This window comes from Phalacrocorax aristotelis, chromosome 5, assembly GCF_949628215.1.
Source record: "Phalacrocorax aristotelis chromosome 5, bGulAri2.1, whole genome shotgun sequence".
In the NCBI taxonomy this organism is placed as follows: Eukaryota; Metazoa; Chordata; class Aves; order Suliformes; family Phalacrocoracidae; genus Phalacrocorax; species Phalacrocorax aristotelis.
The window spans coordinates 23,142,403-23,159,633 of NC_134280.1; the positions used below are offsets into that span (position 1 = coordinate 23,142,403).

Below are 17,231 nucleotides of genomic sequence, written 5' to 3' on the forward strand. Positions count from 1 at the left end.
TTTAAAAGTATTCTTCTCTGGAAGAAGAAATAAACTTCTTGTCTGCCCTGAATAGAGGTAATTAAACTAAGGGGGTTTTGGCTACTGTTGAAAATTATTGGAGAATTCCTCAACAATGAAGTCTTCACAGATTACAGTTACATATATGGTACAGGAACCAGGTCAATCTGCTGGGGCAACAGAAAACCTCATGTTCGTGGTAAGGTACTTTGCCGACAACACAGACTGCAGCATTCTGTACTGCCTGCTGTTCCCTGGAGCTTTCAGAGTTTGTTGTCCTGAGTTGATTACATGCAACAGGTGGGTGGAAGTTGCTAGGGACCATATCTGAAAGAAATGGCCCGTGTCTTCTGACAATGTATAAATCATAAAAAGCTGAGTCTCTTTGTTCTGTAATGCAGCAACTGGGAGACTGACCAGATCAGGCTGTGGCCTACCTGTCAGTCAGTCTCCAGCCAGTCAGTCAGGTCTCCAGCTAGTCAGGTTACAAACCTGACTAAAGAAAATCTGGGCATCAATCAGTAGAAAAATCCAGCATTGTTTATACTATAACTTCTGACTGCTTTTTCCAAACAGTTTTTCTTTTTTTTTTTTCATTTTTGACTAGATGCAGCTTCAGATAGTTAGCTCTCAGCTGTACTTAGTGTGCCACTGCTATCATTAGTCCTGTGTTTGGTCTGGACAAAAGTCCCCAAACTATGCCCACCTGGCTGTGGCTAGATAAAGAGTTTGTGCAGCAGGCAATCCACTCCTCCTTTGCCACCCAGTTTTCCAGAATCACGTGACTCTCCCTTGTCTGATGCCTGGGAACCCATCTATCATTTGATCAGGCTGCAGCATATGTGCTTTGCCTGCTGTCTGTAAGTTTGGTCATGTCATGGGACTGTGGTGTTCTGAGAATCACATAAGGTTTGCTTGTGGATCCTATGATCACATATGTGCCCACGATATTTCAGGAAATGTCTGCATTTCAGCGAGCGTGCTCCCAATAGAGTAGATGACTACATGTCTGATTCAATTAAGCAGGAAAATTGGGCATGTTGCTTAAAGTAGCCATTAATACTCAAGGTTGTGTTTTAAAAATATCTTGGACACTACCCCTAACTAATTATATACCATAATCTGTTCTTCATTACTAGGTAAGGGTAAAAGTTAAGACCTTTCTTACTGAGATTGTACATTTACATGTCTTGTAATATAGTCGGCAGTTTGACCTTCATTTCATCTCAGCTGTTGTCAGTGTCTTTCTTCCCTTGCATTCGATAAGAATTCTACTAACCTGCTGTGTTAAAACAATAGTTAAACATAGCAGTGACAATGCTTACAAGCAACGTTTTATTTGTTGATGTGAACAGCATGCTGTGTGTTTGCCAGTGTGTGCCTTAATAATGTGGGAAGGGACCGCTGAAGTGTCTGCAATGTATTCAGTAGAAGCATAGAGGGACTGAAATTACACTCAGGTTCTCCAATCCCAGTCTATCAATGTAAAGCTTTTCAGTGTCTTTTAAGTATCTTAAGAAACCTTTAGTCTAACTGAGAATCAGGATCAGAATTTGTCCGTTCACTATGGCATGGAATTTCATTTCAAATAATCTGGGTCAAAAAGTGCATCTTTTTTGCTCTTGGAGCAATTGCTTATAATTAGGTTATTCCCATGTGCACCTCAGAATTACTAAATTTTAATGGTTATCAGATTCTGTTTTGTAATATGGATCTGATTTTGGAAATACTATTTCTCTTTTTTTATTTACTTATTCTGAATAGCAAGTAAAGCAATTCTCCTTTCAGAATAAGCAGCAGTGGAAGTGTGTCTATCTTGATAGTTGTATTCTACAGACAGTATTTTTATAAATACATTCCTGTGTAAAATGAGCAAATTGGATTCTTAGCTTTTTATTGCACAAGATTAGCTTAAATTACTTCAGTGACTCAAAAGAACAGAGTTTTGATAGTCAGTGACCAGATTCAAATTAGTAGCCGGTAAAAAAGTACATGTATTCATTTATAGTTGAGCTAAGAAAAGCTTAGTCTTACAGTAGCAGAAGATGAAAATGCATTATGGAGATAAGCAGTCGACTTCCTTAGGCTAGATAAAATGTACTGAAAGGAAAGACAGAAAAGAATCTGTGTATGTCAAAGACATGACTCTGTACCTCTTCTGGAGTGCAAGTGCTTAGCTGTGATTAGAAGTAGTGTCAATGAAATATGAATGCATTGTAGCATTTCTGACCATATTATACTGTATCTACATAGTGTTTCAAGTAACCCCTTTTTATCTGAACCAGAAGCATGAAAGAAATTAATAAAATATATGAGGATAAGGAAAGAGCTTGTACTGTGCCCTCTGTATAATAGTAATATCCCTGGTACAGCTTGTGCAGTAAGGTGACATTGTCATTAGACTCTTTCTCTGTAAGTCATTTGCACATCACAAACTAAATGTTGTATCAAAGCTTAATGTAATTCTTACCTGGCCTGCTCTTACTCTGGGAGGAGTGATCTATTGCAGACATAACCAAAATGAGGTTATAAATACAGTGCTAATATTATTAATATTTGCCTGATACTACTTAAAGAACCCATCACCTAAGAATAATGAAGCACTGACAAACTGTAATATCAGAACATCCAGCCAGAGAGTGTACATTTCGTAATTAGTATGGAAAGTCAACGGCTGGACAGATCATTAATTTGGCCAGATCACACAGTGAGTTAGTGCCAGGGATGTGAGTGAAAAGCCAGGAAGGCTGACAAGCCCTTTCTGAGACTGAGAGCACTTCCAAAGTCCAACCTGAAAAAAGAAAACCCATTTCTTCTTTCTCTGCTGTGTAAATACTTGAAATACTTTCAAAACTTCTGCTTGGCTTTGCATAATAGAAGAGATACGGCACTTTGACAGTATTGTCTTTCTCACCTAACTGAAATGAGGCAGCAGTGAAGAATATGTTTGCAGAGATGTGAGAACTCCTATACAGCTTCAAGACAAAAGGAGTTTGGCTGAGCATTGGCACAGTGGCTTAGCCAGTGAATGCATAGATTTTTGTGCTGCTACTTCCCTTTCTGTTGGCAGCTCTCAGAGCATTTCACAAACTTTAATGACTCAAACTTCTCAAAGCATTAATGACATTCCTAACTTTATTGAATAGAGGAAAAAAAGAGAAACGTTGGGGCTGACTGCCTCCCCCACTGAAACAAATGAATCCCAGAGACCTTGTTCTCTGCTCTGGCAGACACATAGGTAGGAGCCCTAATTTTTCATGCGAGCAGTCCTGTTGAACTGAAAAGGAAATGCATGTGAATAAATATAAATATGTGCATGTTTAAAAGATTAATCCTAATTTTAACCATTAACTTCTTTTCCCTCCCTCATGAAATTTTGAGGTTTTAAATCAATTGGTCCATTTTATGGAGCTGGATTTAATATAGGTAGTATTTTATTTAAGTCTACATGGATGTCACTTGTATTTTCTCTAAAGTGTTGACCATATAATAGGTGTGAAGCTAGCCTTCTGAAAGACACAGTGCAGTCTTTTAACCTTTAACCGGTTTAACCTTTCAGGGAACCCATGGCAGTTTTAATTGGCTATGTTATTATCTAAAAATGTTTGTTCTTCAAATATTGATGTTCTTCAGAAAGTGGAATAACATTTAATTATTTTTGGTGTGTAAAGTAATAAGTGACCTTGTAAATGAAAATCGAATGCAGGGACAGGTACCAAATGTTTACTGACTATAAACACCATGCTAACTCTGGGTGAAACATTTCTTATTACGTAGACTAATTTTCAAACCACATTTGTTCTGTTTATTACTTTTAATGGCTTAGACATGTTAAAGATAGGTAGTTATTTTCCTAAACAATTAACTACTTGAGGTGACTAATTCACAGGCTTTTATTGAAGCATCGTTTTCTGTTTGATCTGGAAAAGAAAATCCTAATAACTTTTTTTTTCTGTGGATTTTATCTGATGCTACAAATTAGTAGGTAGTGATTACATAGGAATTCACCTGACACATTAAATAAGCACTGATAAGAATCCATTCCTAGAAGGAAGTAACTAATGAACAAAATCATGATATATAAAGTTTTTATTTTTTTAAGTAGGAACTGACTGCTTTTGGTTTTTTTTTTTAATTTTGTTTGTGAAGTCACTAAAGATTTTTGATTAATATAAAGGTTTACTTATTTGCTTGGTTTGCCAGATCAGAAATGTTAAGTTTGAGTTTTGCGTAAGGAACTAAAGGAGAGCTCAGGGATATTAATTATGAACCCTAGAAACCTAATGCCAGCAGTGAGTGTGGTGGACCTTGAACAACAGTCTTATTCTAAATTTTATTTCGTTATTAGAGTTTTGTAACTTGTTACAAAATGCAACAAAATTTAGTCATTTTAAACAATCTCATTCAAGTTTGTTTCTTCTCCCAGTTCCCCTGTTTTATCCCATGTTGTGTCGTCAGTTCTCCGGTGCAAGGCTTTCAAGCTTTAGACTTGCTAGCTGAAGCCTAGATGAAACAATATTTCTATGTTGTCTACTTTAGCCAAAAAAGGCACAAAAAAGTAATTTCTAGCATAAAAAAATATTAAAATTACAGCTAAGAGAAAAAATAATTCACCAGCTACTTGCTCATTAAAGTCCTCATTTTAACTTTAGAGAGATATACGTATATACCATATGCACCATGTGTGTATATAGATATACATGATTTTCAAAACAGATTTGCAGTTCTCATTAACCTACACAGTAGAGCCTAAAGCAGCTTCCAAAAATGTGGACATACCTTGTGTTCTACACTGTTGATTTAGACTGTCAGGTAAAATACACCATTAGATCTGGAAATGATGTGCCAGTTTTTCAGCATTGTGTCACTCCCAATGCCAGCAGCTTAAAAGAAAAATACTTTTTAAAATTAATAGAGAATGTTTGAATTGCTCCAAAGAAAGTCATTGCTCTGTTTGAGTGCTGGCCCCCAGACTGTTTTCAGGAGATTAGTATTTTTTCTTGTTCAGAGGAAAGTTAAGAGCAAAATACCTTTCAGTGTTATATGGACGTTGCATTTGCTCTGCTCCCTTATGGAATCATTACCAGCGATTAAGTGTTCTTGGTTTTCGTTTTTCCCATTCTGCCTTCTTACCAGTTATGTAATATATAGTTTAGCAAAACTCTGAAAACTGTTTAGAGTTACTGGCTTTCTGTAAAGCAAACAGCTAAACAGTGGAGTTGATGCAAAAAAGGCACTTAGCATCTGAAAGAAGTGTTAACACGTTATTTACATTTAAATTAAAATGGACACTTATTTATGTGTTCTGGTTCTGAAAGGTGTGTGGTACATCTGCAGAGGCCTATTGTTTATTCATGCTGTAAATCCTTTGAAATGTGTTAAAATGCTTCCCACTCATTATAAAAATCCTGCCACCCATGGATTAGGGCTTTGATGTCACCAATCCTGCTTCAAAGGGTTCTTTCAATGCTATTAATCACAGTTTAGCCTCTGAAGATATAGCCAGAGAAAACATTTGGACATCTTGTGCTAGACTTGCTAAAACTTTGAAATATACAGAGTGTCTTGCATATGCACAGTCCCGTATCACTTCCTCTCTCTTCCCTGAGCCTTTATTTTGAAAAGCTATTTTGTGATGACTTTGGCTTTCTACAAGTACAGAGGAAAAAGTTTAGTACATGTCATACTGTACATTTTAAAAAAAAGGCACTCGTCTTTCAGTTGACACCACAATATGTTTTTGCCTGAGGAATTGAGTCAGTCTTTAAAAACCCCAAGGGACAATAAGATTGGGGATTAAGCAGGCCTATCTGTCAAAAGGTCAAGAAAGATACCGTCTTATCATTTTCTCATCTCTTTCATTTGTGAGCTTAAAATGCTGTCTAAACACTTCAGGATCCACATGATTTCATAGAAACAAGATTGTTTCTGCTGTCTTTTTCTCCTTTAAATCTCTCAATGAGTCACAGAGAAATTGATTACTAGTGATTGAGCTGTATGCCTTTGTGCTGGCGTTGTTTTCATCAGCTCAGTAGCTAAGGTCAGTGACATACCACCTTATCACTGACTTTTTCCTCCCTTTTAAATCAACACTGCACTCTGTCATGCCCATGCTGAATGCTCTGCAGGCACAATTGGTAATGAGCGGGGTGTGGAAGAAGTGTGGTGGTGACTGCTGTTGTTAGTAGTATTGTACAAACTGATTTTCCACCATACAAATTCTTCCCTGATAAGCTTCTTGAACAGTTTTTGCAGTATTTATTTCTTTCTTTTTGAACAGGAAATTTGGCACAAGCGAGAGCCAGAGTGACAGCAGCATCTAGGTCTTTGCCTCCACAGCTTAGTGCTGGGCGTATCAAGGTTAGTAGTGTTCCCTTTGAAGACAGGCAATTGTTCATAAAATATTACAGCGAGACTATGGACATGATGCTTAGCTGATGTAGGTATATAGTGACGTTCTTCTGAAATGAGTGTCTGCCTTAATTATCAGAAAACATGCACCTCAGCAGGAAGCACTGTTTCCAGTTTTAGTTAGGACCCTATTATAGAATCCAGTGAAGAATCGATTTACTACTGATTAATCTTTAAACTTTTGGAGTGAAGTCTCAGTTACATTGATATTGACATCAATATTCCTCTTTATTGCAATGGGGCCAAGGTGTTCCTCTGGCAATTTTGGCCTAGAAAGAGGTGTAATTTGGTAAAATTTGAATAGTGTATTTAGCAGTATGAAAGGCCAAATAAAAATAAATTTTCTGTCCTTTATTATTCAAGTTGAAAGTGAAAAAACGGGACACTTGTGACTGATAGATGACCAGAAAAGAACGACTCGGCAAAAACACTATTCTTTGCAAAGAACTGTAGAATTTAAATGCTGCTGAATTTTGCCATAAAAATACGTGACATAATTGCAAAAGGATGGGATAATTTTACAGTAGTTAATAGGATGTGTTGCCAACTGAGTACACTTAATTTGTGAAGGAAACTCACGTGTCCCAAGCTGATAGCATGTACGCCCCCTCCCTGCTTCCTAAGTAGTACTGTTAGAGTTATCTTAGTTAAGGGTTCAGATCTGGGGGTTTTTTTGCCTCCAAAGCAAACATAATAATTTTTAAAAACAAATGTGGTAACAGCAACTGTTCAAAAGTCTACAGAATTTTATGTTCTGGGTTTTCTATTTATTTTCATTCTCTCCTGTTATTAGGAGCTCATGCTCAAATGTTGATACAGTAATTCATGTCACCCAGGCATCTGTATCCTTCACTGTACCTGCAAATACAGATGTCAATTTCAGAGATTTATTTCCTCTCTGGTATAAAACACGTTCAGTGCTGAAGGACAGATAATGGCCTTTCCAATTTTCTTGTATTGTACACACATTGTCTTCCACATCCAGCTATATTCAACATAAGTTTTCTAAGCATGTGTTTTATTGATACAGCTGGAACGGAATAGAGTAGTTCTCTTTTAGAGCTTTAATAAACACAGTCAGTTACTAAGTAGTGTTTAAGTGGCTTTTACTCATCCTTCAAATTTTTAAAGGAGCTAAAAGCCATGCATAAGTGCAGAACTATTCAGAAAATGTTAACTGAAATACTTTTTAGCTGAAAAAAATCTTCCTTATGATTTCATAAAACTTGTAATTAAAACAACTTCAGGAAAAAGATTTTAAATTACTATTTTACAATTTGTTAAAAAAAATCCAAATGTAATAATTTTGTTTGGAAGGTTGGAAATTTTAATGTATTATTTAATCAGTGAGCTTTTTTGCTGAACCTGTTTTTTGGTTTTACAGTATTTCATACCTGCCAGAAGCAGGTGTGGTCAATATGTGAAAGTAATAATTTCCAGTGACTTCATAAGGTGACATGACGTCATAAATCATTCTTTTAATATTGTTTCAAAACTATTATAAGCAATTTTTTTTTAGTGACGGAACAATCTTTTGTAGGTCAAGCTGTTTTCCACTTCAGTTGTAATCATATAAATGTATATTGTACGTCACTACTACTGTCATGTAAAAGTGTGACTTAACAGTTGGAATATTCTTCATTTTACTTTAAAAGGAGTAGCTAGTGATTTAGAACACAAGATTATATCATGACATTCTTATTATGTTCTATCATTTTCTGCCATGCCAGTTGTGATAAAGCCTATTGCCTGTTGTACACGCGATTATTACCCTACCATAAAACTGCATGGCTTCATAGACATGCAGTGTTATAAATTAACCAGAGACAAAACTTCTACAAATTCTTACAGGAAGCTCTCCCTAGCTTCAGGGTCTATCAGAATTTTTCTAAAGGATACTTCAAATTTTTATTGTCAAAAAGATTTGGAAATTGATCGTGGTCCTTACAGATGGCACAGACCTGAATTTACAGCTCCATCCATAGAAAGCGGAATCTCACGATACTGGTTTTACCCTGATTTTCTAAGAAAAAAATGTATTACATCTCCTCGTGTGAGTGATTCTGACCATCTGTCTTTCTATGTGTTCACTCCCTTTCCCCCCAAAAAAACCCAAACCAAAACAAAATCCTTTTGAACCCAGCAGGCCGTAGTAAACCATATTTGACAGAGTGGCAGTCTCAAAGATCGTAAGATTCTACAGGTTTGGTGAAAATAAGCAGCTGTGAAAGGGAGATGCTTACAGTATCCTGCTGCCCAAAAGGTAGAGCATAAACTCACCCTTTATTGGCCAGCAGATATTCCAGATATGTCACTAAGAGTCTCTGCTTTTCTAGACAGATAAGAACCCAATTTAGAAGCTCAAATTCATGGGCATTTGGGCTTCAGTGCAGTCCTCAAATGATTTGCTTTTGCCCTTGATTTGATGTTATTTATGATTAAATTTTCTCTCTTTTAACGTTAAATGCTACCAGTTATTCTGAACTTACTGTCAGCATTCACTGGTATGGCTTTTGTTTTCTACCTGACCTTTACTAGAGATTTAGATATCAATTCTCAAAAAGCAGCTGTCTTGCCAAGATAGTTTTGAAACATTCCCATATCCTTCCCCATGGACATGCCTGCTGTTCTGATCTCTTTGTCAGGTGACCTCTTAAGATGTTTGTTGTTATCTGTGCTGATAAGGCATTTTTCCTGGGATATATTACAGAGTTTTCTGTTAACATCCTTAAAACTGAAATCAAAGTGCATCTTTTTGTTTTTTCTCATGTGTTAGTTTGAGATGCGTACTAAAGCATGTACAACACCCTGGGCTAGAACATCACAGATTACAATAACATACTGAGATTTTTATGGTCGCCCGTATGGAAATCTGTCTCCCTCTGCACCATCTGTGTTCTGAATCTTGTCTTCACAAGTTTTCTTTTGATTTCTTTCCCAACACAAAATCCATTTTCTTGATCTATTACTACTTAGTGCTTCATATCCTTTATATTTTGCATGCAGTCTCCTAAATATCTCCTGAAGGTAAGAGACACAGTTACTTTATTGAGAACTGTAATCTTTCAGCAATTACTTTTAGTGTTCAGAAGAGTGGTCTTAAGTCAGTGAGTGTTGGAACTGATCATATGGAGCAAAGTCCAGGAAGTGTAGCACAGGTGCTGACAACAGCATTATCTGGTTTATACAAATGCCACCTGGTCAGAGCAGATGGTAAACTGCCACAAAGCAAGTGAATGCTAAAATGTTGTTAATGCTCCATGCAAACAGGATGCTCGTTGATTTTCTTTAATTTTGTTGAGCTGTAATACAGCAACACAATCTGCTTGTGATTGGTAACCATGTTTATACTCATTCATAAATTCTGGTTTCATTTTGATAAGAACAGCTGTACTGACAATATAACTAAAATATACAAGGAGCAATATGTTTGCTCTCCATGTATATACCCTCTAAAAATAACTCTTCTGAGATGCTGAAAAAGTGGTATTTGAAGCTATGGCAGTTAAGCAGAGTAAGATTGCTGAAATTCTTGGCATCAAAATGGCAATTTAAAGTAACTAATAGTAACCACAACAGCAGAAAGGAAAAGACTTATACGTTCTGGGATTACCTGCTTTGTTTGCCACTTATTATCCAACAATAACATTTTTTCCATACATGAGCAAAATGAGGCAGCTCAATTTACTTCCAGGTCATTACAAAAATGATAACTCTTCTTAAATAGAAAGTGAGAACTGACAGAGTTCATTGTAGTGGTGATAAGAGGAAAGCTTTTTAGAAATCAATTCATAAGGTATTGCATCTTGATAGCTGCTTCACTGGCCAAGTGTTATACTATCATAAAAAAAGTGTGAAATCATTCGGGACACCTACAGCACGCTCTGAAATCAGAGCATGTCCTGCATCTGTTGGAAGCTGGCCTTGCTACCTCTGATGAAGTACTCTGATGTACTCACGCCCGAAGGAATGAGCATAGCAAAAACTGAACGCAGCTTTCATGGGTGAGGTGGGGTGGGTCTGCAGTGTTTCTGGAACAGCTCTAACACCTGAGTTTTGTCTTCCAGGTTGATACGATGGAGGTTATGCGACACCCTGAGGAAACAACTAACATGAAGCGGCAAACTATGGCTTCCTATTTTAGGGTACAAAAGTTAAATTGTAAATGAACATTTTGGTGATAAGAACAATAGATATATCTAAAATATTTGTGGGATTGTGAGATTGAAGAGAATAATAAGAGTATTTTTTTATTCTGTTGAAGGCCTTTGTAGACTCATAAAGTGTCTTTTGCTCCTTTTCTTTTTGTTTGCTCGTGCTTGTACTTTTATAATTTCACCAAGTACATTGGTAACAGAATCTAGAGTCTACACTATTTCCACTAAAATGCTAGAGATCTAGAACAGTCTCTTTATGAAGAGAAAACTGATTTTGTGCAAATAAAATAGCTGTCATTACTAAAGCTTTCATATTTTTTCACAAGCTCAGGCATACCTACTTGTAAAGACTAAGATTTGTCGTTTGTGCCAATAAGTAAAAACAATCCATGTTTTGGAAGTACTGTTTTAAATCATATGGATTGTCATTTTATCAGCAGTAATCCTGTCTGGGGTAATGTATATTCTGCACGTGTGTTTAAATCAAACAGGAAAGGAAAAGGCATTGAGAATGTTGGAACTGGAAGGTTAGGAGTCAGGAATCCCACATGCCAATCCAAGGCTGTCAGTTAATGTTTTTTTCTTCCAGACATTGCAGGATGGAAAAGTTTTGAGCAGTGGGTCCTTGGGCTGCACTTGTACCATGCAGAGTGGGGAAGTTCACAGTGCTGTGCTAGCAAGTGTGGCTCAAAGCATCATGCTGTGTAGGAATACCTGTTTTCTCTGTCATGCAAAATAGTGTAAGGAAAGGCATAGAAGCTGATGTACACAGACACATTACCCCAGTGCTGAGGGTAGAAGGACACGCATTTGAACTTCCCTAGTAATACAAGTGTGGATTTAGAGTGCTCTTGCAAAGAACTACGCAGATGTCAGCTGTGTAGGAACTGTAAAAAAAAAAAAAAAAAGTGGAGTGGGGGAGTGAGTGTAAAAGTACATCATAATATGGATGCAGCCTACAGCAAAGTGACCACAGTCAATGGAAATGTATGTGATTTTGAGATTGAGTGTATTTGCAACAAATACTTATCCTACAGTGGGTTAATGAGGTGAGGATGGAGCGAAAGTATCGGTACTCAGAGGAGTCATTGGAAAAGCAGATATATATGATCTGATCACACTCTTTTCTTTTTAGTGTAAAATGCAATGGAATAAATTGTTGTCTATGTCCAGGGTGCCTAGGAAAAGAAATAATGGGCTTACGTTTCAGCAGGAAGATTTAGGTTAGATGTTAAGAATATTATGAATAGTCATGATAATGTAGCACTTCAGCAGATTGTCCAGGGAGGTTGTACCGTCTATATCCTCAGTGATTCTGAAAAATGGATTAAGCAGAGATGTGTCTGAAATGGTACAGATCCATCTAGTGTTGTCTTTGGGCAGAAGACTGAACTAATGGCTTCTTACAACCCTTTCCCTATGATTTTCTGTGAATTTCTGTGAGTGTTCGTTTCACAGTAAAGCTTATTCTTCTGTTCTCATCCTATATTTGATTGGTCAAGTGTGCCTACAGTAGAATTATAGTTAGGACATTTTTCAGATTGTTTGGGTTTTTTTAATATGGGCCTTCTTCAACAGAAATGTGGTATAAGGAGAGAAGAAGAGAAAGGTGTGCGAAGTAAGAAATAAGGACTAGAATAATATTTTTTTTCCCTACAATTGAAAACTTTTAATAGGCTCTGGATTTTAGTCAAAAGCTTAAAAATTAATAAAACTTCAATGCAGATTAACAGTACAGATTAAAATATAATCAAGCATTACATACTGTTTACAAATATGTATCTCCTGCTTAAGTAGTTGCATTGCAGTTTTTTGTCACGTGTGTGCATCTTTTTTGTTTTCCTCACTAGTATTCCCTCATGGATCTTTTATCGAAAATGGTTGTTGGACAGCCTCACTTTATCCGCTGCATTAAACCTAACGATGATCGAGAAGCATTGACATTTTCTCATGAGAGAGTTCTACTGCAGCTACGATACACTGGAATTCTGGAAACTGTCAAAATACGTCGAAAAGGGTATTCTCATCGCATCCCCTTTGAAGAGTTTGTGAAAAGGTAAGACTTCTATAACATGGCTGTTGTTTTAAAACTCCATTCAATAAAATATAGTCTGTGTTTAAGTATGGAAAGATCTACGAACATTGGTTTGTACACGTATGGTCTGATTCTCTAATAAAAGCAGTGACTGTCAGAGATAAAGACTACAAGAGGTAGCTGAGCTCTAATGGAGAAAAGTCAGTATGAGACCAGCAGTGACCACTTAGTATTCAGTAGCAAGCCTGTCCCCATAATTCCCTCAGTAGAGGCAACAAGTGGAAATTATCCATCATGCTCAGATAATACAAGGATTTGGAAGGTCAGTGACCTTCAGCCATCATATGAAGAATGTGCACATGCTTAAGAATGAACTGATATAAGAGCTTTAGATTTAGAAATATTCCTCATAATATCTTTGCAGCCTTGTAGTCTTTTATCTTGGAGATACCGTGAATTATAACTAGACCTCGGTCTAGTTATGACTACTCTTACTAGCTTTAATCTATTCTCAATCTCAAAGTTATAAATTTGATTCAGGAAATGTTATTGTCTTTATGATGACAGTATGATTATGTAATCATTAGTTTCCTCTAGATTTAAAATACGGGTTTGTGCAGTATTTACTGTTTTCCAGTCTGTAGAATTGATAATTCACTAATGGAGCAGAAGCAGTACCGTTAAACAATCAACTACTCAACAGCAGAAACAAGTAGTGAATGGCTAAATCAAGCATTTAGTGATATTTTCTGAACTGGAGGTTGCTCATCCAGACAATATAGAGTTAATGAATCTACTGAAAGCAAGTCATTTATATGATGCTAGAGGGAAGGATCTATTTACATTTTTGAGAAAGAAGAGACATAAATAGTTTCACAGGCCTTTCTAAAACCCAGAGATCAGGTAAATTTACATGTGTAAATCAGTCACTTGGGCTTGGAAATCTGTGGTCCTCGCACTGAGAGATGTTGAATGATAAACCATAGCTTAATCAATTAATTATAAAAAAAAATTAAATTTTCTGCTTTATAATATATTAGTATGCCAAATGAATATGTAATAAGAAGACACTAGAGATATATATCCCAGGAAGGATAACTAATGTGTTCATTTGTCCATCAAAGCACTTTAATTTTCAGTCATTGTCTCCCCCAACTTTTTTTTGTTACATGACTAATTTTTGTAAGGTCACGCCATTCTGAAGCAGGTTTAACAAAGAGATTCACTTTTGTGATCACTAATACATGTTTGCAACAACCTGAAGAGGCTGAAGGCAGAATTATTAACCTTCAATTTTATCCAATTTACACATAAGTGAACTAAGACTAACTCCACTGAAATTAGTGTAAACTGAGAGGAAATTAGGCCTCCTCTTATCAGTAGGTTCTTTTCATTCAAAAGTGCACTGAATTTGAGTATAAGCTTGAAAAGTAATGGCAATAAAAGCAGCGCTGACTGTAGCTTTCCATTCCTGCAGATAAGGGCAAGTTGTTTTTAACATCTTGTCAGATACTCCCCAAGTTTTTAGTCCAACTTGATGTCATTCCTTCAGGAAAGAAAGTCAACATGACAAGGGAAGTGGGGGGAAGAGTTAGCAATTTGCCCAACAGCATAGAAGACTTCCTGAGTTCAGAATATAAACGGAGTGTGGGAGAGGGGATGTTCTTGTACCTTTGTTCAGGTCATGCTTTATTTTTACACAAATTCTATTCTGCTTTGCTCTTGGGGGGGGGGGGAAAGAATGCTTAGAAAAGCTATCAATGGAACAAGAAACATTTTTCTTCAACTTACAGCCGTGACTAGTCGAGTGTTTTTAGGAACTAAGTAGTTGAATACATAAAATTGTTTGAGAAAACAGGTCAAATGCTAAACAGATTGGCACGTCTTTGTTCATAATCAAAAAGACATTAGGCAAGTATGAACAAGAGTTTCAAAATGTCAGTAAATGTGAGGATATCAAAGATTTTCTAAGCCAGCAAGTTAATTGGTATTTTGATCTTTTGAGCAACTGAACAACAAAATGGATGAGCCAGCACTTTTCCTCCCTTGATGTTATTAAACAAATAGGTGTGCTTCTTATCTGCCTGTTCAATAATGCTGTTTTGTAAACTCTGGGCAGGAAATATGAGGACAAAACAATCAAAGGCAGGGAACAGAACCATTCAGGGTTTATCAGGTGGAAGGTAAACAAAAGATAAAGCTCTGTCTAATGTTACTCTTTACTGTCCTCTGTTTTCATGTAGAACAGATTATTTCAGTGTTGCAAACCTGGAGGTAGTTCATTGGGTTAAAAAACAGATGGTGAAGAGAGGACTTAGTTGTAATTCGTTCACACAATGTTTCTTCAGCCGCGTATACAACCATCTGTTTTATGTACATAAATATACATATTATTTTATTTAAAGTAGGAAAATGTAATCTGCAGCCCCTGTAGACACTGTAGACCTGTCAAGTCTTGAGCACTTCATCTCCATTGGCCCTGTCTTGCACCCCGTGCCATTGTGCGTCTGTCTTACATGTTTGCTGTGAAGCAGCACAGCCCCTTTCTCAGGGTGGAATCCCAGGTTTCAGACACGGGTTATTAACCTAATCAGGCAACCAGGTGTGTGTGCCTGGCTTGTGGGGCCACATAGTGACCACGCACTGCACAGCAGCTAATGGAGGTGTGCTTTCTAGCAGGGACATGCACTGAAAGTCACACTGGGTGGGATGCTCCTTGCTATAACCGAGTGCCCAGGCTCCTGGAGCTTCACATGACATGATGTGGTATGCAGGTGTGTCCTCACCACATGTCCTCCAGCTGTATACACTTTTTATGTAATGTGGCGTATACTATATCATGCATTGAAAAATAAGGTACTTGAGAGTCTCATGGCGCTAAATACCTTCATGCTAGAAGTGCCTCATAAGCACACAGGAATGTGTCAAGAAGTTTTTTACAAGTTTCATTTAAGGATTGTCTTTTTCCTCTTCTCTGCCTGTTTACATTCTGCATTGAAGTTCTTTGTACTGCATTAGGATGCAGAATACACTTTTCCTATAAGCACTACCTACTCCACAGTAGCCAGATGATGTTTCTCTGATGATCATACACTCATGACAATACCAGTGTTATTACTGTGACAATGATCCCAGTGAGGTTGGTTCTGCTTTTTCAGTCTCACAGTGCAAATTTGCATAAGGTCATTGTTGGTACACACAGTTTCTAAATCATCAGTGTTATATTTTTCATGACCATATAAAGCTCATTGACCTTAATGAGTCACATTCTGTGTTGAGTGGAGCTAGGAATAAAGACTGGTCAAATATTGCAAAATCCTGTAAAACATGTTATTTCAGTACATGCTTTTTTCTAACTCCAAAAATTCAGTGGTGATAGACTTGTTTATTATTCAAAATCAGGGGAGCACAGAATTAAATTAGATGTCAACAGGTTTGCTACAGAGAAAAGAAATGCTTGCTTTTAAAGTGATGCATTTTTAATGCACACTTACTTTTAACACTGAGTCTGCACTGTACCAAAGTCTCGTAGTGATTTCTGGAAACAAAATAGTAACATCCCCCATGTTTTGATTTTACTGTTACCCATGGAAATGTTTGTTATTTGTTTCAGTGACTTTAAGATTTCACCAGATCTGTTTAAAGTTCCTGTACACTCAAAATATCATAAATTACGGTACCTTCCACATGTGCTTTCTAGACTCTTGTCATTCACAGAACACAGGTAAAGAGCTGCAGGATAGAGAAGATAGGAAACCTCTAGGAGTGAAAAGTCTGCTAACCCCTTATGAATTGCATTTGCAGAATGGACCAAATTATGCCTTTTGGAGAGTAGTACTGTGATTCTGTGTTTATCTGATGTTTTACAGCTTAAGTGTTAGGTATCTGTTACTGAAGTTCAAAAGTATCTTAGATGTTTTTTACTTTTCATTTACATTTTTTCATTCATACTCCGAATATAAAGTAAAATATAATTAGTTAAAAGAATTCAGATGTGAAAGTTTCTGAATGAAGTGAGATACAACTAATACAAGTTAGGAATTTTTGAAAGTTATTTAACAGCTCTTTTAGTGCTAAAAACATAGGGTTTTTTAAACCGTCCAACTCCAGGACTGAGAAGGAGCAAATTTTTTTTTGAATGTTGAGAATCTTACTACTATTGCTGGGGGTCTGGCTAGAAAGGGATTTTGTCCTCTTGCACCTCATGCTTTTTATTATCCATTCTCCACCTCAGGCCAGTATATTTTAGTACAAAGATATGTTTTAAAAAGAAAAAGGGTTAATCATTACTTTTTTGAGTTAATTGTGTAGAACTGATGCTGCCTTTAAGTCTGGAATGTGAAGGGATATTTAGTAGGGGACACTGGTATAGTAGTTAATGGTGCTATTTAAATGCTATTTATTGAACAGTTCCACAGTTTACTCTTTAAGGAAGGGAGAGAAATTGAACCATTTGTTTACAATCAGTTTATCTAATCTAAAACTGCCAACACTAAATGCCTTGGCCATAATCAGATAGTTAATGCATAGTATCATTCTGAAGTTTTCCATATCTTAGCATACCTGGATGTCTTTAACGTTTAATCTTAACTCTACATGTCCTAGCTTTGCAATTATTGGTCTGGGGA

The 17,231-nt window shown here is 36.7% G+C and overlaps 1 protein-coding gene across 1 annotated transcript in view; it reads left to right on the forward strand.

Moving 5' to 3' along the window:
• The window catches only part of MYO3B (myosin IIIB), a 227,026-nt gene that overhangs the window by 133,317 nt on the left and 76,478 nt on the right, over positions 1 to 17,231 (forward strand). The window contains exons 26-28 of the mRNA XM_075092498.1: positions 6,281 to 6,360; positions 10,479 to 10,556; positions 12,419 to 12,624. Of these exons, the coding sequence (XP_074948599.1) occupies positions 6,281 to 6,360; positions 10,479 to 10,556; positions 12,419 to 12,624 (364 nt within the window). The remainder of the gene's footprint in view (positions 1 to 6,280; positions 6,361 to 10,478; positions 10,557 to 12,418; positions 12,625 to 17,231) is intronic.